Raw genomic sequence first — 27,059 nt, forward strand, 5'->3', positions numbered from 1 at the left:
CTGTGCTAGCATCCCTCACACAGCTTTGCCAGTGCATCTCAATCCTGATCTGCAATCATTCCTCAGTGCTTCAGTCAGGGGCCTCCCTTGAACAGAGTGTCAATCATGTAGAGAGTGAGTCACTGGTGTGCAATAATGAGGACTAGAATGAGACTAACAGTGTCCCCAACTTCCATTGACTTCAATGGAAACTGAGGAAACTCATCACCTTGCAGATTTGGGCCATAATATTTACTTGTGACTTGGATAATTATAGCAGATTAAAAGCTTGTTCTCCCCCCACCTGTGACATATAGCCCCTGAGTATTCCATCTATATATTAAATGGCATAACTTTTGCTATTCTTTGGGTGGACTGTTAAAACTCTACTCCTGCATTTGACAGGCACAGAAATCTGGTTTCAGCATAGCCTTTGTGAGAGCACACTTGGAAAATTGCTTGGGAAAATTATAGGAATGCTAAATAAAATGCAAAGAAGGGAAGCGAGTATTATTCCAAAATTGGAGAATAAGCCATTAAGTATCAGGAAACAAATGTACCTGATTAGATTCTCAGCTGACGTAAATCAGTGTAACACCATTCAAGTCAAGGGGCTATGCCAATTTATTCCAGCTGAGGATCTGGCCCATATAAACTAGAAATGAGATTTGGAGTGATGGAGGGAACTTGGCCATAACCTATGAATACCTAATAGTTAATGGAAGTGCAGAATTTATTCTCCAATGATGGCTGGAAAAAGGGCAAAAACCTGCAGCTAATGAGGAAAAGTTCTTAACTGTATGAGAAAATTGTGCAATGAAATGATCTTCTCGATGGCAAGTGGTCAAAGCACCATCGTTATGGAATGACATAGTGAGTAGTCCTGTGAGGACATTGGACTGAAGAATACACATGGCCTTCAGTGGGTCTACTGTCTATGGGCCAGACTGCAATATCCTTAGGCTACAGAGTACCTTACATTGTGTTTAGTCCCTCTGAAGTCAATGGGAAAAGGTGCTACTCCGTGTAATCAAGGCTAGGAGAGTCTAGCCCAAGGAGAGGAACATTACATATAATTTATGTCATTTGATAGTCTAGTTTAGGTATCACTTCATCTTCTGCCACAAATTAAACATAATAGCTAAGGTTTATCAGCCTACACTCAATGCTCTTAACATAATTGGGCATGCTATTACACATAATAAGCAGTATTTGCAACAGATGGACTTTGGTGAAGGATTAAACTAAAATCACGATTGGCTTGGAAGAGTTTTTTAAATCAATGGGCCAAGAAAAGTCATTTCTTGATGATCCAAGTCCTTAGATTATTTAAGGATTGTTTTAAAATAAACTGTATTTTTGGGCTAGGAGTAATTCACTAGATGTAAATGGAGCACTAGGTTTGATTGCACTATGCGAGAAGGACACTCTTTGTAGTCTCTGCTTATGGCTTCCCTGGCAGTCCATGAGATCGAAGGATAGAACCTGACGTATGTGAGAGCGCCACATGTGGAATCCTTTAAGGATCAAACCTAATGGTTGTTTCCCCCATTTCTTGTGAGTGAAATTAACCCAGCACGGAGAGACCATGCCAGGCACTACCACAATACAAATAATTAAGAACAGAAAATGGGAAAGTAACTCTAAAAGCCTGATCCACAGCCTCTTGAAATTAGTGGAAAGACTCCCCTTCATGTTTTTTGGATCACCCCCAAAGCCCTGATTCAGCATAGCACTTAAGCATGTAACATTGAAGTCAGTAGGTCTACTTAGAGTTAAGCATGTGCTTAAGTGCTTTTGGTGAATCAGGGCCTACATGAGATAGAAATCACCAGGCAGAATACATTCTTACCATGCTGAAAATGCTGTCAGAGCATCCCTCATGCTCAGATTTGATTCTATCCCACAGCAAAACTATTAAGAGATATGGGCCTTATCCAAAGCCCATTGAAGTTAACAGAAGTCTTTCCATTGACTTCAGTGGGTTGTGTGGTCAATTTCAGCTTTACAGAGCTCGGGACAGGGAAAACCCTGTACTAAATTGTCCAAGAGATAAAAGCGACATTCTTGCATTAGGTCGAGAGGAGTGGTTTCTTCAGAATAGAATACAGTATTTGAATCTATTGTTTTAAAGATAAGCTGCATTTTCTATTGTAGTGTTTGTATAATTAATCTATCAAATTTCTAATTTATAAACAGCATCAATAAGAGTAAACTAGCAATCTAGATCCCTACAAATCCCCAAGCCAGAATCTTAACAGTTTCAAGCTTTAATTCGTTCTCATTGAGGAGATGTCACTAAAAGGACCTCATATTACAGCAAACACAACACAAAACATCAAGCGAATAAAGGCATGTGCTCAGTGCTCCCACAAAACAGGACGACTATTTATTTAGCACAGCAAGTTCATTCGTTAGCCTTTTGCCTCATGACAAATGTGGGTTTCAGTCTGTCGTAGGTTCCAAGCAAGAGAGAATTTACTTTTCTCAGTCTAGTTCTCACTGGACTTGTGCTCAACAGGAAACCACCATGCAGTGCGGCACAAAGGTATAACAGGCAGCATCTGCTAAAAGGGGTAGATGCAGGTCAGGACTGAAGGGCATAGAAACCCTGTGTGTTTAGGAAGCTTGCATGGCACCTCCTTGTGATCTACCAGACTCAGACCAGCACTAGTTCCACTACAACACAACCCAACACATTCCAAAATACTTCAAAAGAGGAAGTACTTTTTTGAATGCAAGTAGCCCACGTGACTATTTGGGGAAGGTGGGGAAGACAGTAATTTTTAGCTTGTAGCACAACGAAGATGCTATACATTCAGGAGTTTCCTAGCCAGACATTCTCTTAGTGGTAAGAAACCATGACCAAAAATGTTGCTTGGGGCATTGCATGGCAGAATGCGAATGGTACAAAAAAGAAAACACGGACACTTTGTGTGAATGCAGGTGCACAGATAAAGGGTTGTCTCAATATTTTTCTTTAAAAAAATATGGGGGTTGTGGCTTTACAAAGACTGCAGTAAACTGTAATATATACATGTAATATTCTTCAAGAGGGGGGTGGGGTTGTACACATCCACACAAAAATGGGTGTTTTCAGACCAGCAAACGAGCTGGGTTCTGGAGAAGGAGTCATGGACAGTGGACAACAGTACTGAGCAATCACAGTAAGTGAATGATTCCCTTATAGACCTAACCTATTTTTTCACGGCCATAAATACGATTGAGGGCAAGGTTATTTTTCAAGATGACGAGTTCTTGCCCTGCCACTCTCACGGTCTCCCATGTCTCAGTAACCTCTCTGGCATATTTCAGGAGGAATTATTGGCTTAGAACTAGAGATGGGCCTGCATACAAATCACATCTCTGAATGGTTTGGGGAATAGTTCGGATCTGGATGGAAGTTTTGCAGCTCAGGCCCCTCCCAACTCAGAACTTTTTTTCTCAGTTTTCCAAAAGTTAATGGAGTCAGATTAAAATACTTTTAAAAGGAGAGTGAGAGGCTCCTGTGAAGCATCCAATGTTTCCTTTTCCTCCTTAAATTTCTGTCTACCCTGGTTAGTTCAGAGCAGAAAGGAGCTAGATCTGTGATTTTTATCACACACTCCACTGGAAAAAACACATCTGCCAGAACTAAATGGGAGGGCAACAAATAGGGAAACATCTCTTGAAATAATTTACACTTGAAACTAGAAATCAAATCTCTGCTTCATAAGTTCCAGGAGTCACTAGCCCTGCATTGGCAAGAGACAGGCTAGACAATTATTATGATCTCTTCTCCTTCTCAGATGTCTATACTTTGCACTTCCCCCTTTTCACCCTATCCTCATACCAGCTTACAATAATAAATTAACATCTCAGCATCTGCAAAACATCATGGGAACAAATTAGCTCCCCAACAAGGAAAGGTTATGAAAGAAACAACCAGCCAAACAACCTTCTGGATAAATAACAACAAGGAATCCCCATGATGTAGCTAGTCTATTCTTATTAAGGTTTTCCCAGAGCCTTCTCAGTACAGAAGGGATTGTATTACAAGGTGAAGTTATAAGTTCTGTCCATAATACAGGTGAAACAGTGCTAGCACCTATAGAGTTTAAGCATGGTGTTTGTTAGCACTTGTTTCAACGATGGGGCAAACCTGATCATATTGCATCAGTCTGTTCAATGGAAAAGAACATATGCAGGTTAAAACTCAGAAATGCACAATAGTTTGGAAACCAGGAGATAGAATTTTATACCCAAAGAGGTTGCATACATCTGGGCATATTGTAGAAAAGATGGTGAAAAATCTTAACTGCAGGAATAGAAGGGAATTTGTAAAGAAGCTGTGCCCAAATATTCTGGTGAGCCACATGCACTCAGTAGGCCAAATTCTTCAAGGACTCTGAGTTAGAAATATAGGAATTGCCAAACTGGATCAGATATGTGGTCCATCCAGTCCAGTATCTTGTCAACCACCAGTGGCCAATAGTAGATGTACCAGTGGAAGATGCAAGAAATCTGGGGTAAGAAACTAAGAGACTTGGCATAATTGATGCTTCATCCAGCCCTTACACTGGTTTATACTCCCAGGTGCTCAGGCTCCCTTCCAGACATGTAACTTACACCCCACCTTCTACATTCCCTCTGAATTTGAACTGGTTTCTCTGGCTTTTGTACAGTATCTTTGCCAATCATTGGTGCAAAACTGTGACATTCCTGTGTACCACTCACCAGTTAGCAGGTACTACTGTTGAGCTCCAATGACTCTTTGGGTTATTCTGTTTCAATTCTGGCTCCATTTAAAACAAAACATTGGCTAAAGAATCCTTTCCATACTATAGCAGCAGCAGCAAATGGGGGTCGTAATGGAAGTTCTGAGTCTGGAAAGGTCACTCATCCCTCAGAAGAGTTGTGTGTCCCAGTTTCTCAGAATGTAGTAAATGGAGCCTCCATCTACCTTCTCCCTTACTTCTCCCTTCGTACCCATGTTCTGGTTTTAGAGCTCACCCCTTCCGCCCCATCACCCCCGCCCCAGCAAAGAAACCAGGCTGTTTCCAAGTTTTGGGAAATTGTTTCCACTTTCAAAACATGGATGTTCCACATTTTCCTGGTAGACTCATATTAAGAGGTAGAAGATCTCTCCAAGCACCACCTGTTTTAATCACTTTTGCACATGGTTTTCCCAGCATAAAGGGGATCATGTATGTCATTCCCATAGTGCTTCATTTGCTTCTTGCCCTTAAAGCCCAGTTCTTGTCTGTCTTTTCTTCTACCACACACAAGGAGAGATCAACCTTTGATGGAAAAACACCAGGATTAAAGGCCTGAGCCAAAGCCCACTGAAGTCAATGGAAAAACTCCAATGGACATCAGTGCAGTTTGGATTGGGCCCTTAGTGCACTACTGAAGCCAGTTTACGTTTACCAGACGCGGTATTATGTCCAAAACAGTCTATCACCCTCTAGGGCAGGAATGCCCAAACTCTGTCCCATTGGCCTTATCTGCATTGGCAAATGGCTGGGTGCCTGGGGCTGCCCCCAATATACATAAAATGGAGCAGATTGAAACTGTCCTCTGTATGACTAGAGATGAGATGGGACCCCAAGCCTTGCATGTTGCCTCCATGAGCTGCAAACTGCACTGTAGATCTCAGTGAGACATATTTGCTCCTTGAGCTTCACTGTAGCTATTGGCTTGCATCTCAGACACAGAAAAGGTTCTGTAATGCCATGTGATCCACACTCTTCTACATCACAAAGTCAGCTCACCTCCAGCTATGGGTTACTCCTGTCTTGTCTGTTTTTAAAGGTTGGGTGATAAGCATTAGGAACATAATGTATCTATTAGGCCATAAGCTCAGAGCTGCCTTCTTACATGTCTGCAAAGCGCCAGCACAAGTTGGGATACAATATTGATAATAAACCACAATAATTGATGAATGGGGTCTTAGTACTATTCCCTTTCCTCTTCTCTACCACAACCCAATTAAAAAACATCAACATAAATAGAGCAGGGACTCAGGATGGGATGTAGAACACCTCTGCTTGGAAATGCTGGGACTATGGGAAAGTGGAGAGTCTCCTGGTGAGGAGCGTGGGAGAGGGGACACAAGCATTTACACTGATCAGAAGAAGCTGTAATCTATACACAGTTGTACAAGCCAAGTTATATTACACGAAAGCACATATTGAGTGCATGGAGTACCCATACTGGTCAAACTGGCACGGCTTCTTTGGAACAAGACTTTTGGCGTAGTTGTTGGTGCTTTAGTTACCCTATCTAGTGCTCTCTCTATATATGTATAGATATGTATAGAATTTACTGCATGCATGTGTTTCAGAAGGAACTGTACAGTTGATTATATTTCTCTCCCCCAACCCTTTCTCGGTCTTCATTTTTTCCGGGCTAGGAACGCCACTCCCAGAATTATAGCAATAGCAGCCACCACCACGCCTCCAACAATGGCCAATGGCTTCACTTTGTCGAAGACACTGCCTGAGGATTCCTCCTCGCCGTTTCCCTTGTGCTCAGAGTCAGGGGACTGGCCAGTGGCCTCTTGCACCTCCGGGGCTGCAGGATTGGGTTTCAGATTGCTGTGGTTATTCAGTGCAGCGGCCTCGCTGGCTGCCTTCTTCGTTGTGGCCACAGGGGTGAGCTGCTCCTTGGAGGGGGTTTCCTTCTTGTCTGCATTCATAGCAGGCCCGGGGATGGGCTTCTCTGGCTTTCCAGAGCTGGTGGCCTTGGCATCAGGTTTGCTTCCGCTTCGGGTGCTTCCTTTAGATTCCATCCCTATGAGTGCTGTCGGGGGGGGAGTGACCTGACCTTCACAGGGCCAGCTCTCAGGATATTACTTCTAGCTATATGTACCCACGTTGCTTTCACCTGGTGTAGGCAGGCTGATAGATCAACCTCAAATGGATCTCCCTGTAGCCGTCGTCCCAGCAACCTTCTCACTCAGCCAATATTTCACCAGGACATGATACGGAACCTGGAAGAAAAACAGAAAATGAGAGGTGAGTGAAGAGGATGCACAGGGTGCTAGATACAAGAGCCACTGAGAGCACATTTTACAGTCAGAACCACTCTACTTGTAGGTTGCAGTGAAACTGTAGACAAGCTGTATAGATTGGGGCAGTGATTTCCTTTTATTTTATGGGGGCTTTGAAGGATTAGATTTTTATCAGTAGAGGTCAATAAACACTGATTTCACCACATACATACCTACAGACTAAAAAAATATTTCCATTGATGATAATCGAATTTTGCAGATAGGCAAAGGAAGAAAAATGCTTATTGTTCTCAAGGAGGAGGGAGAAAAATTGTTTTCAACCTCTAAGGATAGAAGCAATGGGCTTAAATTGCAGCAGGGGCAGCTTAGATTGGACTTAAGAAAAACTTCCTGCTAGGTGGTTAAATACTGGAATAAATTGTCTATGGAGGTTGTGGAATCTCCACCACTGGAGGTTTTTAAGAGCAGGTTAGACAAACACCTGTCAATGATGGTCTAGATAAGAGTTAGTTCTGCCAGGAAAAAAAACAACCAACCAAAAAAACCCCTCTACATCCATGAGTAGGGCCCTACCAAATTCACCATCCATTTTGGTCAGGGTCACGGTTCTAGGATTTTAAAAACAGTAAATTTCATGATTTCAGCTATTTAAATCTGAAATTTCATGGTTTTGTAATTGTAGGGGTCCTAACCCAGAAAGGGGTGTGAGAAGGTTGTAAGTGTATAGTAGGGGGGTTGCAGTACTTCTACCTTTACTTCTGTGCTGCTGTTGGCGGTGGCGCTACCTTCAGAGCTGGGCAGCTGGAGAGCGGCGGCTGCTGGCTGGGAGCCCAGCTGAGCTCTGAAGGCAGAGCCTCCACCAGCAGCATCGCAGAAGTAAGGATGGTCTGGTATAGTATTACCACCCTTACTTTTGCGCTGCTGCCTGCAGAACTGGGCCCTCAGTCAGCAGCCACCAGTCTCTGGTTGCCCAGCTCTGAAGGCAGCAGAGCAGAATTAAGGGCGGCATGGTATGGTATTGCCACCCTTACTTCTGCGCTGCTGCTGGCAGGGCACTGCCTTCAGAGCTAGGCACCTGGCCAACAGCTGCCGCTCTCCGGCCCCCCAGCTCTGAAGGCAGCACAGCCACCTAAAATAACCTTGCCCCCCCCCCGCAACTCCCTTTTGGGTCAGGATCCCCAACTTGGGAAACACTGGTCTCCCCCATGAAATCTGTATAGTACAGGGTAAAAGCACACAAACCACCAGATGTCACGGTGGTAGACCACATTTCACGGTCGATGATGTGTTTTTTATGGCCATGAATTTGGTGGAGCCCTACCCAGGAGGTGCAAATGACAAGTGGACAGAGCACGAGACAGATCAATGGGGACTTAGGCTGGTGTTACAGCTTCCATGTGATGGAAGGAACAGAGAAGCTGCTGCCAGCCAGCTCTGTGCCAGAGCTGCAGCGGGGATGCTGGTGTCAGTGATGCTTCTGGGAAATAATGAGTATACAGGAGGCAGCTGTCAGACCTGAGCAGCCTTCTTCATTATCTCCCCGCTGACCTTCAGCGCTTCCAGGGTCCTGTGGAGAGCTTTCTGCCAACTAAGTGAAATATGAGCTTATTAACACAGCCAGCTCAGAAGAGTAGGCTCACGTGGAAACCTCCCCAGCCAGAAGGCTTCATTTGTCGCACTTTTGTTCTGAGATGACCCACCGAGTTCAAAAATCTCATCAATGATGGTGTGTGGGAGGGTTAAAAACCCTCTAATTCTCCTGTTTATAAGGGGCTGCAGCAAGTGGTGACATTTCTGTGCAATGTGCTTCCCCCTCTCTGGGAAACATTTAGAATAATTAGCACTTTACACCCTCCCACAAAGTGAGGCTGGGTTGGAATAAAGCTATATAGAGGGGTGCAGGGACTGGGTTCATCAAAGGAAAATAAGCCAACTACTTGTCACCTGGTTTTAGGTAGAAACCTCCTATTCCACAGTTGTCCACTACGCGCTTTCTTGCGTGGTGGCCAACATTTTGCCCATCATGGAACCAGGCACCTCCCTGGGTGCCTGGGTCTCTGCAGCTTGAGTTCTGTAACTGGCACACATTCTCAGTGGATCAGGTACGGAGTGGGAGGTGTAACACCAGCCGCTTACATGCTCCTTCCAGAGAGAAGCAGCTTCTGTGCAACCAAAGCCCACTGAGCTTCTCAAAACCCAGACAGCCGTCAACTTGGCCAACACCAGGGATTGAACCAGGGAGCTCCAAAGCTGGAAGCAGAAGTCTGCAGCTTGAGCTAAAAAGCAAACTTCTCAAGCCGGAGGCTGTAATAGACTCATATCCTCTGTGGATCAGGCACAGAGAGGGACACAATATACACTGACCAGTGGGGTCAAACTTTCACCAGCCTCTGAAGTATTTGGTACTGGCCACTGTCAGAGACATATGAATATAGGAATTGCCATACCAGTGCTTCATCTAAACCCAGTATCCTGTTTTTGATAATGGCAAGTACCAGCTACTGCAGAGGAAGGTGCAAGAAACCCTAAAATGGCCAATAATAGAATATTGCATCTGACCAAGTGAGTATTCACCCATGAAAGCTTATGCTCCAATATGTCTGTTAGTCTATAAGGTGGCACAGAACTCTTTGTTGCTTTTTAGTAATAGAATAAACTGTCCACAAAAGAAATTTCTTCCTGTTTCGATAAATTAAAGGTTCGTTTATGCCCTAGAACGTGAGGGCCTGTATCCCTTCTATTTCCCCCCTCTTTTTCATAATCCTTACTCTGGATATTCTTGTTATCTGTATACATTTTTTAATCCTGCTATGCTCATGGGCTCAATGATGTCCTGTGGCAATGAGTTCCACAGACTAATTCTGCATTGTGGAAAAAAAAAAGTATTTCCTTTGCTGCCTTTTTAGTTTCACCAAATGCCCAAGATGCCAGTCTAGATGGACCATTGCTCTGGGCCTGCAATTCCTGTGTTCTTATAGCGGGCTGAATCAACCCCATAAAAACTTTTGGGCCATTTAAGGTCTGGATCTGAATGCAAATTCTGAGGTCTGAGTCCATCTCTAACCATAGTACAAGCAAAAAAATAAATAAAAATAAAGGATGGAGGTAGCTAAAAATACAACACCAAGAATGTAGCATCAACACAAGTGCCATTTCTGAAGTGAATTTTATTCACTATGAAAGGTGCCAGAGTGATGGCCCTGGAGTCGGATATTTGTTTTTCCAAGGAATACGTACAGCACAGGCTGCAGCAATGTACTTTTCCCCCAGCCTGCCCTGCCTCAGCTCTGATCTAGAAGGGCCACTTGTATGGTCAGCACAGCTGGTGTGTATGTAATGCAGGCTTCATGCAAATTCAATTTGTGAGGCCCTGCTAAGGCTCTTAGTCATGCTGTGAACACCCAGCCTACAGGAACTAGAGTGAAACCCCTAAACTCGCTTCATATAAAGTCAACAAACAGCCACGAGATGGTACAATTGTTGGCCACGGCCACTCTGCTTGTTTCCACACTGGTGGTGACAGAGAAGTGAAAGGCTCCATATGCCGCTGCCAGTCTTCACAGCCATTCTGGCCACGTTCAGAATAATTGGTCACCTTCTATTAATTTCCCAACCCGCTCTAGTCCCAGGCTCCTTAAACAAGGAATAAAACACAATAATCTTTCATTGTAGATCAAATCCAGCTACCAAACTGGAGTAACAGGTATATACGGGCCAGATCCCCACCTGGTGTCAATTGGCATAGTTCCTCTAACCATAATTGATCTACACAGATTGACATTGTCAGAGGATCTAGCCCACAATATTAAATGTTGCTCCAGACACAAAATGAGCAAATGATAATCACTTGTACTATTGAAAATATAAAAAAGTTAAGATTTCCACTCTGAACTCAAAAGGCCAGAACCACTCACCTGGTGCACCCCGCCGGAGGTGGATTGGAAAACCAGGACCTCAAAGCCTTGCAAATGTTTTTGCAGAACAGAATTGTGTTGAAGTGACTAATTTGGATAGAAAAGCTCAGTTTTTCAGTTTGGGTCTCTCTCTCTCTCTCTCTCTGTGACCAAACAGCCCTGGAATTCAGGAACCTCTGGTCAAAAACAATGCTGAAATCTGTGTGTTTCCATGACACATTTGGCTTTGACAGAACAGCATATTTCAACAAAAAGACACTCAGTTAGAAATGTTCTAACCAGCTGCACTCATGACAAAGAGAGAAAACTTCTCTCCTGCTGGAAAACCAGCCCATGTGGAATGACTAGTGCCAAGGGACATGGCTATATGATGGTTTCAGTCACCACAGTCATTCTCACTAGAGCCATTGGGAATCTCTCCACTCTTCAATTTTAACAAAGAAGAGGGTCATTCATTTGACAATGTTTGAAAAGTATCATGAGGCTGACTGGACTGGGACTCAGAAGAGCTGGATTCAGTCCCCAGCTCTGCCCCTGATTCCCTGTGTAACCTGGGGTAAATCACTTAATCTCCTTGCCTCAGTGCCCCATCCATCCTGTCTCTCACTCTTTGTCTGTAATCTCTTTGGAGTAGTGTCCAAATCTCACTAGGGCCTATTACAATGGGCCCCTGACCTCAGCTGGACCCTTGAGGCATTAGTATAATATAAATAATATGAATAAAATGTTCATTCCTTTTATTCCTGTCACCCTCTCCTTGACTAATGCAACCTGCAGATGTTTTTCACTCTGTCTTCACAACATGCTAGAAGACCCACATCACAGAACTGCCCTGTGTCATTTCAGACCTTGGTCTCAGCTGGATGAGTCGAGCAGCCAGGAGATTGAAATGCCCTTAATCCCTGAAGAGGGCAGGCTCCCCAGGTGATGACTGCGGCAAAGCTGACAGGGTAGTTTGTAGAGGACTCAGTTGCGTATTCACTTACAGGCACCTGCACTGTCCTTCTGTCTCCCAGCCCAGAACACCAGCCCTCAACAGTGCTGAAGAGCCGTGCTCCTCTCTCACCAGCAAAGAATTTAACTCCCCTTTTTGTAATGCTCTCCAATCTTCTGGGTAGCAGGCTCCCTGCTATCCTTTGAGCTGGCTTAAACCCTCTCTGAATCCTTCCAACTAGCTCTCTCTCCTCCTCCTTTGTTCCCACTCCAGCAAAGCACTTCAGCGCCTGCTTCCCTTTGAGCAACTGCGCTGTCCAGCTGAAGTCAATAGGCTTAAATTTAAGTAAGTACCTAAGAGAAAAACCTCAGGGCCTTTATCTCTTAAGCTTTCTTCTTTCTCTCTCTCTCTCTGTCTCCTAGATTGTTTCTCTCTAACTACTTGTTCCTCCATCTTCCTCTTTTTTCTTTATTCTTTATTATAGCCATTTGTTTCTCTCTCTCTCTGCTTCTCTGCCCATCCCTCCTCCTTCCAGCTCTGTGTCTCTCTCTGCCTCCTACACAGCTGATTGTGCTTGCAAACAGGTTGCACAAAAGGCATAGGGTTCTCTCCTCATCACTTCTTTGTTTAGCAACCAGTGCTGTTTCAAGGGGGCTGGCCTGCCAAGAAAGCAGCTTCCCAGCTCTTTCTTTGGGAAAAGGGTCTGCAAAGTGGGAGACAAGATAATAACACTGATGACAAAGAAAAATGAAACCGCTTCCAAATTTCTGCCTCCCTGGAAAGTCTTCAGCATCAGTCTTTGATGCTGCAGCTTCTCCAAGGTCAATGCAGTAAGAACCATGCAGGGCTGCTGATGTAACTGCCAATCTCAGCCAATAGAATAGGGCCTGTATTGGGAATGAAGCTCTCCCCGGCACCCCACTTGCTCACAGAATTACATCTGATCCCCCAGAGTATTAGAAACTAAATCTATTCCTGCATCCCCTGCCTGTGCAGACAAAAGATCCATCCATCCTGCACCAAACAGAATGGATGAGTCACCGTTAGCTTTATTGTAATGTGCCAGAATTATAAAAGGCCTGTTTCTCACCTCTCCACCCCCAAGCCTTGCTGAATTTAGGTTAGAAATAAAGGCAGGCGTAATTGCAGGGCGGAGTAGACACTGCAATACAGGTTCATGTGGGGTTGTGTGAATGGAGTACAAGTTGTGTGGACTCCCCAGTAGTACATTGCTAAATGTATGGATTTTGTTTCCATTCTTGCTATAGTCATGGCATGCAGACAGAGAAATTGGATAAACATAAAATACGCTTACAGGTAGGTTGCAATGTAACTTACTTCAGGGGTGGCCCACCTGTGGCTCCAGAGCCACATGCGACTCTTCAGAAGTTAATATGCGGCTCCTTGTATAGGCACCAACTCCAGGGCTGGAGCTACAGGCACTAACTTTCCAATGTGCCAAGGGGTCCTCACTGCTCAACCCCTGGCTCTGCCACAAGCTCTGCCCCCACTCCACCCCTTTCTACCCCCTCCCTTCAGCCTGTCGTGCCCTCACTCCTCCTCCCTCACCACCACGAGGCTCCTGCATCCCATGAAACAGCTGATCAGGAGGTGCGGGGAGAGAGGGGGAGGCGCTGATCCGCAGGGCTGCTGGTGGGTGGGAGACGCTGGGAGCAGAGAGCTGATGGGGGGCTGCTGATGTATTACTGTGGCTCTTTGGCAATGTACATTGGTAAATTCTGGCTCCTTCTCAGGCTCAGGGTGGCCACCCCTGCACTACTTTATTTCTTAGGTTATGTCTATACTATAGCTGCTACAGCAGCATAGCTACAGCACTGTTGTGCAGATGCTTCCTACCGTGTTGGAAGGGATTTTTCTGTTGATATAGTTGATCATCTCTCTGAGAGGCTGTAGCTAGGTCAATGGAAGAATCCTTCCATCAACCCAGCCACGTCTACACCAGGGGTTAGGTCATTCTAATGGTGCTCAGGGCACAAAATGTTTCGCAGTCCTGAGTGGTATAGTTAGGTTGATTTAATTAAGTGTAGACCAGGCCTTAGAATTCAGAATAATACACAAGAACACTAAAACAGAGAGAGACAAAGCCAGCTGCTGACTAACCACTTTTAGGCCCAGATCACATGCTTCTCTGTCTGCAAACAGACCAGGAAAACCGCCTGAAACTGAAAATGATCACCTACAATTTTCAGTACACCACAATTCCATATAGCCCCAACTTCCATATTAGGGTAGGCCATGGTGTCACATTAGCACAGGAGAGTAGGGCCATTGCAGTGTGCTAGTATTCATAATCTAATGGAATAATGAAAAAGCATCCTCAGGTGCTGACTCAGATTATGCACCAGCACAAGGGAGAAAGAGCCCCCTTCCGCTTACCTCCCTACTTGGGCTTCCCAGACCTCAGGTTCAGGCACATGGGAGTCAGAAGTTACTAAACCTTTTCCTCACACCCAGGAGCAGGTGGGCAAGGAATGAGTGGGGCCTTGGTGCCAAACCCCCATTCACTGGCCAGAGTAGCTGAGTCAGCACCAGAGAAATATAGTAATTTCCTGCCCATATAGATCAGCAAAAAATCACGACCCCAGAGGGAGGAACCGGGGAGGAATTGTGCCTTAGAAGGGTGTCTCTGAGTCACAGTCCCTCATGGCTTTTCCTGGGATGCTGCTTAGTCCCGCATCTAAAGGTACAACCTAGTTCACTGGTATCATTAATAGAACAATAACCTTCATCCCAAAGAGTAGATCAGCTATGGCCCAACTCTGTATTGTGTAATGTATGGGTGCAATAGTTTGCATGCACACTGCACAATCCAGGATCGGGGCCTGTGTACATACAGTATCTCTGAAACACAGCAGTCAACCAGTGCACAGTGTGCTGCACAGCACTGGAAAAAGGAGGGAACATGGGCTAAGCACAACAGGGCAAACCCCTACTCTTCCTATAAAGTCTCATAGGATCGTCAGTCTCCAGGCAGAGCAGGAAGGACCTCAGTTTTGCAGATCTTGCCCTAAAATCCCTATATTAAGATGCATGGAACTCAAGTTATCTTCCATAGAAGGATGAAATGCTAAATCAATGCTGCTAAGATCTGAACCTACAGTTCCAGGCAATCCCAACTTTTAACACCCAAGGGGAGCCTTCTTCAGCCAGCACCTTCACCCTTAGCTAAAGAAGACCTGAAGCAGGAAGTCTGAGCCTTAAAAGTGAAATTCAGCCCTGTGCAGAGCTCCATGCACCACTTAACCTTTGAAAATAGGGCTTAAGTGGCACCAAAATACCCCTTTCTTCCAACACTATGCAACACCCTGTGCAGCAGTTGGCTGCACTACCAAGGCCTTGATCCCCTGTGGTGCAACATGGGGTGGACTGCTACACACATAGGCTATACACTGCGGGGTCAGGACTACCATAGTTTGGGATGAAAGGTGCTATATAAGTGACTGATGTTGTTTTGTTATTAATGCTACTGATGAGCTACATTGTGCCTTTAGGCACAGCTGTGAGCAAGTGGCGTAGCCTGAAGAGACTCTGTGACGCAGAACCAGGCCTCAGAATTTCACCCAGATTGCTTAAATCAAGAATCTTTCCCCAAACCAATTGCTGTCCATAGCATTGGGAATTCTCTGGCATGAGCGTGAGCTATACGATGATTTATTTATCTGGATTTAGACACATTCTAGAAGAGCACATTGCAGGTATCCTCAGCATCACATAAAAATACCCCAGAATAACCATCAGCAGTAACAGAAACGTGGTAATGCCATTCAGCGTGACCCACAACCAACGGATAAGGCCTCTTATCCACTCAACTCATCCGCCTTGCTCACCAACGGTTTGTTGCCCTTACAGCCTGTTTCCAAATGCCTGGGAAAGAAGACATGTCCTGAAGATCATTGGGTTTGGCTTTTTTGGACAAAGGGGTGGTGGTGGAAGAAATTAGAGAAGTGCAGGGCTCCCTACGGAGAATGCCCAGCCAGTAGCCCCTTCTCATTCATGCCAATGCGGCTCCCACCCTTAGCTGTGGGGGCATGTCAGGGAAGGGGGTGATCTCTCAGGGAAATTGGTAGATACATAACACTATGGCCCTACAGTTGAGGGTCTCCATGGAGGTTGTGAGCATTGACAACTCCCATTGAAATTGCTTATTTCTCATTGTTTGAAGTCAATGAGAGTTGAGAGTGTTCAGCACTATTGGGCCATCTATTTCTATGGCTTATGCTATCGCCTGACTATTGAGAACAGAGATTTATTCTCCTCACAATAGCTCGGTTACCAATATGTAGTTTTCAAAACAAGTAAGCCATTGCCACACATCCTTCGCTCTTATACCAACTTAGGCTGAGTTTTTCAGTTGCCTAGGGGAATATGGATGCCCAGTGTCAATTAATTTCAATAGCTTCCCAAATCCTGTAGGTGGCTTTGAAAATCAGTCGCCATCATTTAAATCAAAGCTAACCTTCTGTGACACGAAGGGCCACATTTTCAAATGGGCTGTTTCCATTTTGAGGATGCAATTTGCACATGAAAAAGTTGGCACCCAAAAATCCAAGTACTTGCTCCGCTTTGTAGGTGCAAGTCAGGAGACTTAAGGTGAAAGTATTTAGATTTTGTTCCCACAACAGGGATATTGGGACTCATCCCCTTTGAAAAAGCACTCCAAAGAGAACAACTTCCTGCAAACATCCGGTCAGCTTTGCAAGGACAGATAAGTTGCTCACAGGCTAAAAAGTAAAGCATGGTCTAGTTGGTAGGTAATGGGCCTGTAACTGGGGAAACCTATCCCTGCCACTGACTTCCCGTGTGACTGTCAGCAAATCACGTAACCTCTCTGTCTCGGTTTCCCCCATGTGAAAAATGAGAATACCACTACCTACCCTCACTGAGGTTTGACAAGGCTAACCCTGATGTGTATAAAAGGCTTTAAGAACCTCAGATGGAAGATGCCATCGTAGAAGTAGAAAAGCAGAGGGCTCCTAGGTGCTACAGTAATACAAACAATAGCAATCATGATGAATTATTACCATCACCAAAGAGGTATTTTCTGAGGAGCCAGCAGGAGACTGAAAACCATCTGTAGCATTTGATCAATATAACTGCAGAAGGTGCTGTGGAATACCAGCAAACAAAATGTGGCCCTCCTCACAACACTAGATTTCTCTAAAGTGATTTGAACCAAATGCTTTGCCCGTGGGCTATACCATTTCATTTTGTCATGTGAGGGGAGCAAGTAAACCTGGGCCAAATTTAGTTTGCAACTAAATCTGAAACTACCTGGGTTTGGTTTTGTAGCAACTAGGAGACTATGCTCAGGCTGGCTGAAAGGGAGATAGAGGGTCACTGACCTCTCAGGCAAACCTGACCTAATTTCAGACTAACCAGGGGCAGAGTTAAGATTTCCAAGAGAAACCATGTGAATCTGGAAAGCACATGTGACTGCTGAGAAACCAGCATGGTCAAGGCTTCCACTGAGTTTTGCTTTGAGATTTTACAGTTTGATCAAAACTGAAGCTCATCCCAAAACTTGGAGATGTGAACCCAGCAAGTGGAGCCCCTAGCAAATATTCCCATGATAACACCAAGCTTTACAAGTGCCAAGAACTAGAGATGTGGTTACACAAGGCTGCATCAAAAAGTTCCAGGGCCCTTCTGTGAGAAGACAGGGATTGATCATATCATGAGAAACCAAAGCAACAGGTGTTTTTCCAAGAATCTGCCTCCTTTTTCCTTCACTTTGTGACAATATTCCTTCCCTCCTGCAGACACCTTTGCTCATATGTCATTAGGGGTCAAATAGGTGGGGCAACAGCATAGGAGGCACAACACCTGGGTTCTGGTCCCAACCCTGCCATGAATTCAGTGTGACTTTAGGCAAGTCACTTCATTTCTCTGTACTTCAGTTTCCCCCACTGCAAAATAGGGATGATGAGGTGTACCCACATTTGTAAAAACAGTTTGAGAGCTACAGCTGACAGGTGCCAAGCATGTCATTATCAGTCAGCCATCTACACCGTTCACCCCAGACTGCGAGCTGCCGATGGGAAAGGACAGATTTTGCAGGTGTGGCTCATTGGGCATGCAAAAGCAATGAGATGACCAGGTGACCACTGAGGCTTTCTTGATGGTCAGCGACCTGAGGGCACATCCTCACTGAGGCAAGGTCCTCACCGGACAGTGCTGTGCTGGAGACAATGAGTTCTTTGAAGTGCTGCCCTTGGCCCAGCATCATCCCCTCAGCCCTCCTCCCGTCTGGGCCCTTGGAGAGCTAGGAGGGTCTGGTGTTTGCATCTGATATAATGGTAACCCCAGGCTGGGTGTCATCTGCATCTTGCTGCCATTTCAGTCCATGCTGCTTCACAGTCTCCCCTAGTGTCTTCATATTTCATTCATGTGCTCCTCTCTTAGGGTTTTTAGGAGAGGATTGTGATCCCCCCAGCCCAGGCTTAGATGCCAAGTGTTCTGCCCACATGCCCTCCCCCAGCATCCTGTTAGCTATCCTTAGCACTGTGTGGTGCCTCTCCTGTTCCTTAAGACAATGTGAATATCAGTTACACAGAGAAGGGGGACAGACGGATCTCACTGTATTAGGAAGAAATGAACAGCGTAATTGATTTGTGTGGGAGCTGAGCTCATGCAGCAGCTGTGCTCGGTGAAAAAGAGAAGGCCTCGTTCCCCACCATGTCCATTAACCTGTGTGCAAAACAAATAGACCTTTGCTCTGCCTACAGAAATAGGATTCCCTCACCTCAACCAGGCGTCAATAGCGATTCCTCTTGGAGGCTTTGTTTGCACTGGGGATTAGCCTTGGTTGTAGTGATTAGTGATCAGCCGCACAGGTGCATGCCCCTAGCAGATCCAGAAAGCCACAATTTACACCGTGTTGTAATTCACCTCTGCTGGCCATTGTGGCAAACCAGGGGTTTTCTGAGCTACACAAGGAGTTTGACTGATTCAGCTACACTAGTTGCTGGTGATGGATTGCTGAAATCAGAGTCATCTCCAGAATAGAGAAGACCTAAATTTAATATGGCTGAAAAGGACAAAAGGCAAGTGAGGGCCTAACTTTGCTCTCATTGAGGTCAATGGGAAATTTGCCATTAGTTTCAATAGGGGTAGTTTGGGCCCTTGTTTTTCTTATCTTAGCCCATAGGTAACAGCTGAGAGGACTGAGCAAAGGACAGGGCTCTAGGAGCAAACTGGTTCTAGCATAGACATCCGTCACGGCCTTGGGAAAGTCACTTAAAATCTCTGTGCCTCAGAGAGGAAGGATGGTCCAATGATTCAGGTACTAGCCTGCAACTGGAGAGACCCGGGTTCAGATCCCTGCTGTGTCACAGACTTCTTATGTGACTATGGGGAAAACACTTAGTTGCTCTGTGGCTCAGGTCCCCATTTGCAAAAAGGGATTGGACACTTCCCTACCTCCTGGGGCTGTTATGAGGATAAATACACTGATGGTCAACAGGTGCTCAGATACTGCAGTGATGAGGGGCTAGAGAGAGAGCTATAAGCCAGAGTTACTAACCCTTACCTGTCTTAGAAGGGTATTTCTGAGGATTAAGCCATTAATGTTTGTGTGATGATGTTGAGTTACTGTAAATATGATAAAAACTTCACGTACAGAGTTTGCGTTTAATGCACTGGCTAACGGCCCAACTTCCCTAAAGGAGGTTGCTTAAATCCCCATCTATTTTTAATGGCCTCCTGTCCTGTGGACAGTAAAAGCAATAAAGTGAAATGTAACATACGTCAGATGTCTCTGTTCACAGCACTATCAAAGACCTCAGCAGCATACTCTCAAATGCTAAAGGAAACTTTATTTAGTATATAGTTGCCCCATGAAATCCCAACATCTTCCCCGGTGCCCCCACCATTCAGTGGATGTTATGGGTCCCCATGTAGTGGTTGGCCCACAGAGGTTATCACAGCTACCAGTCAGGGAAGTTTGTCCTATGTACTCAAGCCGGAGCAATTCATGCTTTTGGTCCTGGAGATCCTGAGTTCAGACCCCAATAACAACCTGCCACAGGAGTTTTTACACTTGAATATTGTACAACCAGGTCCTTCTAAAGCAACTTCTCCATCAATGTGAAAGATGAGTTGCTTAATCACATTAGAAATGTTCTGATTGTGCAAACCTAGTTTCCTTAAGTGTTCTGAATTAATAATCCCGGCTGCGTGGGAGGAGGTGGCATTCCTACCCTGCTCCTAGTACAATAAACACACCAGGTTCAAACGTACTTTCTTCCTTCCTGAGGTGCGTGTGTTGTTAACTATGATAACAATGAGCAGGTTTACTTCCTGTCAAAGCTTAGTGGTTCCTAGGATGGCTTCTTGCAGGACTTTTCCATCTCTGCCTCTTATTTCCTCTGCCTCAGGGCGTTACCAATGCTTTTATACCCTGGGTTGATGCACTGAGGATGTTCAGTGACAGCGCAGGCTATTTGCCCTACCCTCACGTCAGGCTGATTTCCATACCTGGCAGTCAGGCAGGGCCCTGGGAAGGGAAAGAGCTTGGGCCATTACTTTCCTTTCTGCAGCCATTTCTGAGGTGAATTTTCCCCCGTCACAAGGAGTAGCTTACATGAATGTTGAGAGTCCATGGATTGGCAGCTGGGGAGACCCTTTGAGCCTACTCGACTCCTAGCATGTTATCTCTGAGCAGCTCAATTTCAGTCCACTGGAAGTCTATGGAGACTCATACTGCTTTAAGTCTGTCAGGTCAGCCGTCCCAGGTCTGCTGATGCAGCACTTTCAAGATGCTTTTCCACCCACTTCATAATGGAGGCCCATTGAGAGCAGACCCAAGATCATTAGAACAGCATAGGTGCAGTAAGCACCCTCATTAGTTCATGTGCAGCTTGTAAGTAGCTGGCCTTTTACAGCATGGGCATTCACAGAGACAAGTTCTCATCACTGATGTGTGTTGCTCCTGCAGATTGTCTCTGAAAACAGCTGCTCAATGTATAGCCAAAAAGCTAACAATGTTAGGAACCATTAGGAAAGGGATAAATAAGAGAGTAAATATAATAATGCCACTATACAAATCCCCGGTATGCCCACACCCTGAATACTGCATGCAGTTCTGCTCAACCCACCTCAAAAAGATACATTGGTATTGGAAAATGTACAGGGAAGGGCAACAAAAATAATCAAGGGTCTGGAACAGCTTCCGTATGAGGAGAGATTAAAAGGACTGGGAATTGGGACTGTTCAGCTTGGAAAAGAGATGACGAAGAGGGGATATGACAGAGGTCTATAAAATCATGACTGGTGTGGAGAAAATGAATAGGGAAGTTTTATTTACGCATTCACGTAAAACAGGGGTTCTCAAACTTTTGCACTAGTGACCCCTTTCACACAGCAAACCTCTGAGTGCAACCTCCCTTATAAATTAAAAATACATACAAATGTGTTTAACACAATTATAAATGCTGGAGAAAAAGTGGGGTTTAGGGTGGCGGCTGACAGCTCACAACCCCCTATGTAATAACCTCCTGACCCCCTGAGGAATCCACACCACCAATTTGAGAATCCCTGACATAAAACAAGACCCCAAGGTCACTCAATGAAATTAATAGGCAGCATATTTAAAATAAAGAAAAGGAAGTACTCCTTCACACAACATGCAGTCAACCTCTGGAACTCATTGCCAGGGCATATTGCAAAGACCAAAAATATAACCGGGTTCTTAACAGAACTAGATAAATTCATGGAGTACAGGTCCATCAACGGCTATTAGCCAAGATGGTCAGGGATGCAACCCCATGCTCTGGGTGTCCCTAAGCCTCTGACTGGGATGCCAGGATTGGATGACAAGGGATGGATTACTTGATAATTGCCATTTTGTTTATTCCCTTTAAAGTATCTGGCATTGGCCACTGTCAGAAGACAGGATACTGGGCTACATGGACTGTTGTCTGACCCAGTATGGCCATTCTTATGTTCTCATGCATACTACAGCTTTAAATTTCAAGCACTCTCTCTGTAAATTGAGACAGCAGCCGTTTTGTTTTCAGAATGGCTACAGTCTGTAGAGAAGAGGCACACACACTGTGCTCTCATGGAGATTTTACTTTTGTTCTTTTCTTGGTTTGGTGTTTGTGTGTGTGTGGTTTTGTTAATTCTAAAATATAATTCCTTCCAACTGACATGTTTAGGTGTTCTTTGTGTATAGAAAAACAGAATTCCACTTCCACCATCTTGTTATAACCTTGTGGCAAGAAGCAATAAAGAAGCTCTTAGTCTAGCTCTGCTAATTTGAGGAGGTGGAGACTCAGGGTTTCACTGTTTTAATACTCTGCCATTTGGGAGACTGGAACAGAAAACACAAGTTGGCTATTTCCTATCATATCAGCAGTAAATAATTCCACCAGGTCTCCCAAGGACATGAAATGTATATTTGCTATGTGGCTAGTTATGCCAAAAAGCAGTCTCAGCTCAACTTTTTTTTTTTCCACATTTGTAGGAAAGAAAGTTACTGTAAAAAAACCTCAACCAACCCAATATTTTAGATTTCTATAGCACCATGCAAATCCTTAAGCACTTTCCAAATTCTACAGAAGTGACCCAATTCACTGCTGCCATATACCTTGGGTGGATATAAAATGTGCAAGGTAGATGTAAAAATCCCCCAAAAGGTTTTCTATGCTTAAAAATGTCATTACTTTAACATCTGCTGTCCTGGGGCCTCTCACAAATAGAATCAATGTCTTCATTGCACCTTGGAAAACTGGAAATCTTCCTTTATCCAGTGGGATAAATCTCTGGTTTCTAGACCTTCAGAGTCATGAGATATTAGACTTTAAACCTGCCCCTGGACCAGGACTGAATATTGCTCATCCTGAGCCTTGAAGCAATGTAATATTTTGAGAATTTGGAGGAAAGAAGGAAACTGGTGCGGAGGTTGATTTGTTTCAAAATGGTGGCTGTCTTGGACAGTGCAGGGATCTGGAATGTTGGAAGTAATCCTGGAGGAGATGGATTAATGGGCAGAGTGCAGGTGAGGCAGTCAAAGGCTCATGATCAAGAATATTTACCATGTGGATATCAACCCCAGAAATGTGGCGTATTGACACCCAGTGGATCCCTTCAACAGAGCTACTGCATTCCAGACTACCACCATGCTACGCAGTAGTATGGCTGGAGGGGGGGGAGGAAGTTTTACCAGATCACACTGACTGATAAGAAAACTGCTGTGAAGACCTTCATTGTCAAGGCAGAAATGGAACCTCTGTTTTTGCCATCACATCTTGAAGGCTTCACTCTCAGGGATCTCCATTTATTTACCTGAGACACTGGAGGAACTTGATGGTCCCTGCTAGAATTTGCACCTCTGGTCACAGCCTAGGTAATGTAAACCTGAGGCTTAGACCATTGAGCCAGTCTGACATCCTGACAGTATTCTCATCCCCCAGAGCTTTGCCTGTTACCTTATTACCTGGCAGCCTTCATTATGCACGGTGATTGCGCCTGCCTATTTAACAGACATACCCTCTTTACTTCTTGGTGACATCCGGCATTTCCCCAGCGCTCCCCAGAGCCAGCCAGATGACGGTAGGTAGCCTCCGAGGCTTGCACTCCTGAAGAAAAACAGTGCTTATGTTTCTGCGGCTATACTCTTGATATCTGGGAGATCTGCAGGAAGGTATAATTGACAGAGGAGGATGGAGAAGTCACCAATGTCTTGAAGCCCATTGAGTCGTCACCCCAACAGCTTTCCTTTGCTATGGCACATTAGAGGCCATTTATGTTCTTTTAACCTTCACCTATTAAGTCAATGTAAATTGCAAAGCCTCCTTTATAGCCAATCATTCCCCCTTCCTGTTTTTAGCCTCATGCCATGTCGTGTCTGACTCTGCTCAGTGTTTCCCTCAGTGTGGGAAGCTAGGTGCTCAGAGAGTCTCAGGAAAAGCTCACCTCTGCTCCCCAGTGTCTATGTTTCCTGCTTCGTAGTTTCCTTTGGCAGCTTCAGAAGGGAAGAACCAGCCTCTCATACAGTACATGAGCCTGATGAGGGCAATCGCTTGAGATTTTCTGCTCAGTAATGGGTTTGCAGTGCTGATGCAATTGTAACCTACCAGCCAGAGTCAGTGTGTTTTACACGTCCCCCTCAGCATTCAGTTCACAGAGCATATGAATATGTTACAGCTCCCTGCTGCAGTATCTGGCTCTTTAGCTCTAGCTGTAAACTCTCCTGATAGTTCTGGGAGATCTCTGGTGCATTAGCCAAGATGGTGGGTATCCATAGGTGCTGGAACTGGGGGTGCTCATGCACCCCCTGGCTTGAAGTGTTTACAGGGTTCAATGGCTCTCAGCACCCCCACTATATGAATTGTTCCCAAGCCCTTGTGGGTGTCCCAGAAATTGGTATCCTGCTCCCTTTGAGATCAGTGGCAAAACTCAGCAAGGATGGGATTCAGTTCCTTTGTTGTGCATTATGATCTACATGTCAGGCTTGTAGCATAACCTGTGTGCTACTTCCCTGACTGATTTCATGAGATTCTTCCTGGGTGCTCAACCCTGAATGGCAAATTGTCATTTCTAGGGGACTGACAACACATCATCCCCCTTCATGAAGCCCTTCCTAGCCCTCAAGTCTGCTTCTTGATTGTGAATCAGCAGACTCTTCTCCCTCTCAAGTACAGTGAATCACAGACCAAAAGGGGAAGGACAATCTCGGACACTGCAAAATAAAATAAAAATAATAATAATACAAAATGCCTCTGACAGCTCTGTTTAGCTTATTAATGTTCCTAATAACTAGTCCCTTCTGTTCTCCCTTAATTGAGTTTTGGACTATATAATGCCCTATCTGTGTCACCAGCAATTCCCCTATTAGCTGTGCTGTGGCTGACAAAAAGACTGGACGAGCGATTTTCAATGGACAAAGCAAGATCCCAAATTTTACACTGTGGATTACAGACACAGGCCTAAATCCATCGCTCTGCATTTGAAATAAATTAATCCACTGCGGATACGGATTCAGACTGAGGCTAGGACTAGTAGCTGAGAAGAGCACGCATCCCCCGGGGCAATGCACACCTGTGATTTACCAAGCTAAGCAACAAAAGATTTGCACACTCTCTCTGACACTGTGCTAATGCCAATAAAGGATCTACTGAAGAGCATGTGACCAGACTCCATTGCCTCATCTCACTATGTTAATTGTAACCCACACAATAAACATTTGTCTATAAAATATCCCTGCTCCTAGCTGCAGTGATTTTCCCGACTCCCAGCCAGAGGCTTGACCAAACAGAATAGATACCATCGTGACAGAGCGCTAGCCGAACTGTGGCCCTGGCAGCCAGCCAGAGGAGTGCGTGGTAATAAAGGAACAAGACTCCCAAAGAATGTGCAGGTCTATGAGAGCATGGGATTGTCCTTGGCACGTCTCTACCATGCAACACGGTTAAAAGATTAATCGTATTGGGAGCCTGGCCCATGCCTCTCACCCAGAAAGGAAAAAAGAAAAACAATCAAGGTCAAAACCATGAAGGTCAAACTTCTAGATGGTGAATAGTGAGGACCACCGAATAGACTGAGTCATCTCAATCCCTCCTCTGTCTCCTTATGCCATCCCTACACCAACCCCTCCTTCAGATAGAAATGCCATGGGCAGACCCAGACTCTTGCCCCTTGCTACCTCCATGCAGGAGAAGTTTGCCCAGGATGGCATTGATTCATGGATAACAACTGTCCCCTACCTACCTCGGGGCTCCATCAGAACCAGGATCATACGGATATGCACACACAGCTTAATTAGGAGCAAAGAGACCAAATCAACAGGCATTTCCACACTTCTATTGTGAGGATACACAGACAAAAAGAGGAAGCAAAAGCATCTGAATAGGTAGAAACCTCTCTCCTAAAACACTCCAGAAACTGTACATTAGGAATCAGAATAATGTGTGTTTAAAGAGAGTTACATTTCCCTACAATGATCAATATATCGGTGCCTCTTTGCAGCCAACAGGCTAGGTGATTCCAACTTTGTCTGTGTCCTTGCTATGTCCCCCTCATTTGTTATAACCTGCTACGACAGTTTAAAAGGAAGCTATATTGTAGCTAGCATCTGTAGTCCATCTCCTTTTCTTTGGCAGACTCTGACACATAGCTGTTTCTAGCACAAAGGGGAGGGGGGCGAATCCAAAGGATTATTTTTCTCAAAATGTCAATAGCAACTAATTGGGTTGATGGGAATTTCAAAGTGTATTTGTTTGTTTAGCATCCTGCCTGCAGGATTAATTAAACAGAGAAATGAAACCATCAATGCAGAATGCAAATAAGAATGAACAAGACAATCCATTCAAGACAAAAAAAAAAAAAAAAAAAAGTACAGCTAGAATCCAAAACAAAGGCTGGCGATTGGTTTTTAAAAGGCCCCCATTTCCTTTTTTTTTTTTCTTTCCCTCTATTGAAGAGATTTTAGCTGATGATACAATTTAAAAAAGAAATGGATTTCCTAATCTAGCCATCTGTGTTTTTATTTTGTTAAACCCAGGTCTGTATTTCCAGCATGCTGCTGCTGCTGCTCTCCCTTTCTAATCTGGTTTTAGGACAAATGCTATACGTTCCCCCCAGAAATCACAATGGAAATTCTTGGGAGCATCCACAGCAATAATTATGCAATAGTGGTACCTCCTGCAAACCAAGGAAATAAGCAAGTGACACAGAGTCATGCAGTTTGTCCATCTGGATTTTAGGCACATGCAGCGCTCACACTTGTGTGAATGTCTCCCTTCGCTATCTGACCTTCAGGGAGCAAAGCATGACAGAGAAGAGCGGGGTTGGGAACGGAAGGCATTCAAAGAGAGCTCTCCTCTGCATTCACTGTTGTTTTGGCCAGACTGCCCTGCCTATGTGGGTAGAGACAAATGCATCAATAGACACAATTACTGGCAGTCCAAACACATTTGGCATGGCAGTCCCATGACCTCCCTCACATAGAGAGCTGCAGAAATGAGCACACACACGTTTAACAGGCAGATCCAGATCTCTCTCTATATATATTCACCTGCATGCAAGCACTATCTCCCCCCCCCCCCCTCACACACACACTGCCTTCCACAGACTCAGGCCTGTGTGCTCCTCTCTCCCTCCTTGAGTCTGGCATGTATGGAAGGGTAGGTAAGAAAAGCAGCAGCCCCTACCTTCTCTCCCCAGACTGTTGTTCGTACAAGTCACACCTTGAAAGCTGGATGTTCTGCAGAGAGGA

At 44.9% G+C, this 27,059-nt stretch overlaps 1 protein-coding gene across 1 annotated transcript; it reads right to left on the reverse strand.

Annotated features, from left to right (window-relative positions):
* Window positions 1-3,639: 3,639 nt before the first annotated feature.
* CEND1 (cell cycle exit and neuronal differentiation 1) lies at window positions 3,640-27,059 on the reverse strand. The gene is made up of 2 exons (XM_032804151.2): window positions 26,995-27,059; window positions 3,640-6,952 (listed from the first exon to the last, which is right to left on the reverse strand). Exon 2 carries the CDS (start codon window positions 6,749-6,751, stop codon window positions 6,356-6,358), a length of 396 nt encoding a protein of 131 aa, XP_032660042.1. The 5' UTR covers window positions 6,752-6,952; window positions 26,995-27,059; the 3' UTR covers window positions 3,640-6,355.

Source organism: Chelonoidis abingdonii, chromosome 4, assembly GCF_003597395.2.
Source record: "Chelonoidis abingdonii isolate Lonesome George chromosome 4, CheloAbing_2.0, whole genome shotgun sequence".
Taxonomy (NCBI): Eukaryota; Metazoa; Chordata; order Testudines; family Testudinidae; genus Chelonoidis; species Chelonoidis abingdonii.

What these genes read in the sequence shown, in the direction of transcription:
- CEND1 (XM_032804151.2), bottom strand. Translation starts at nt 6,751, where the DNA reads ATGGAATCTAAAGGAAGCACCCGAAGCGGAAGCAAACCTGATGCCAAG.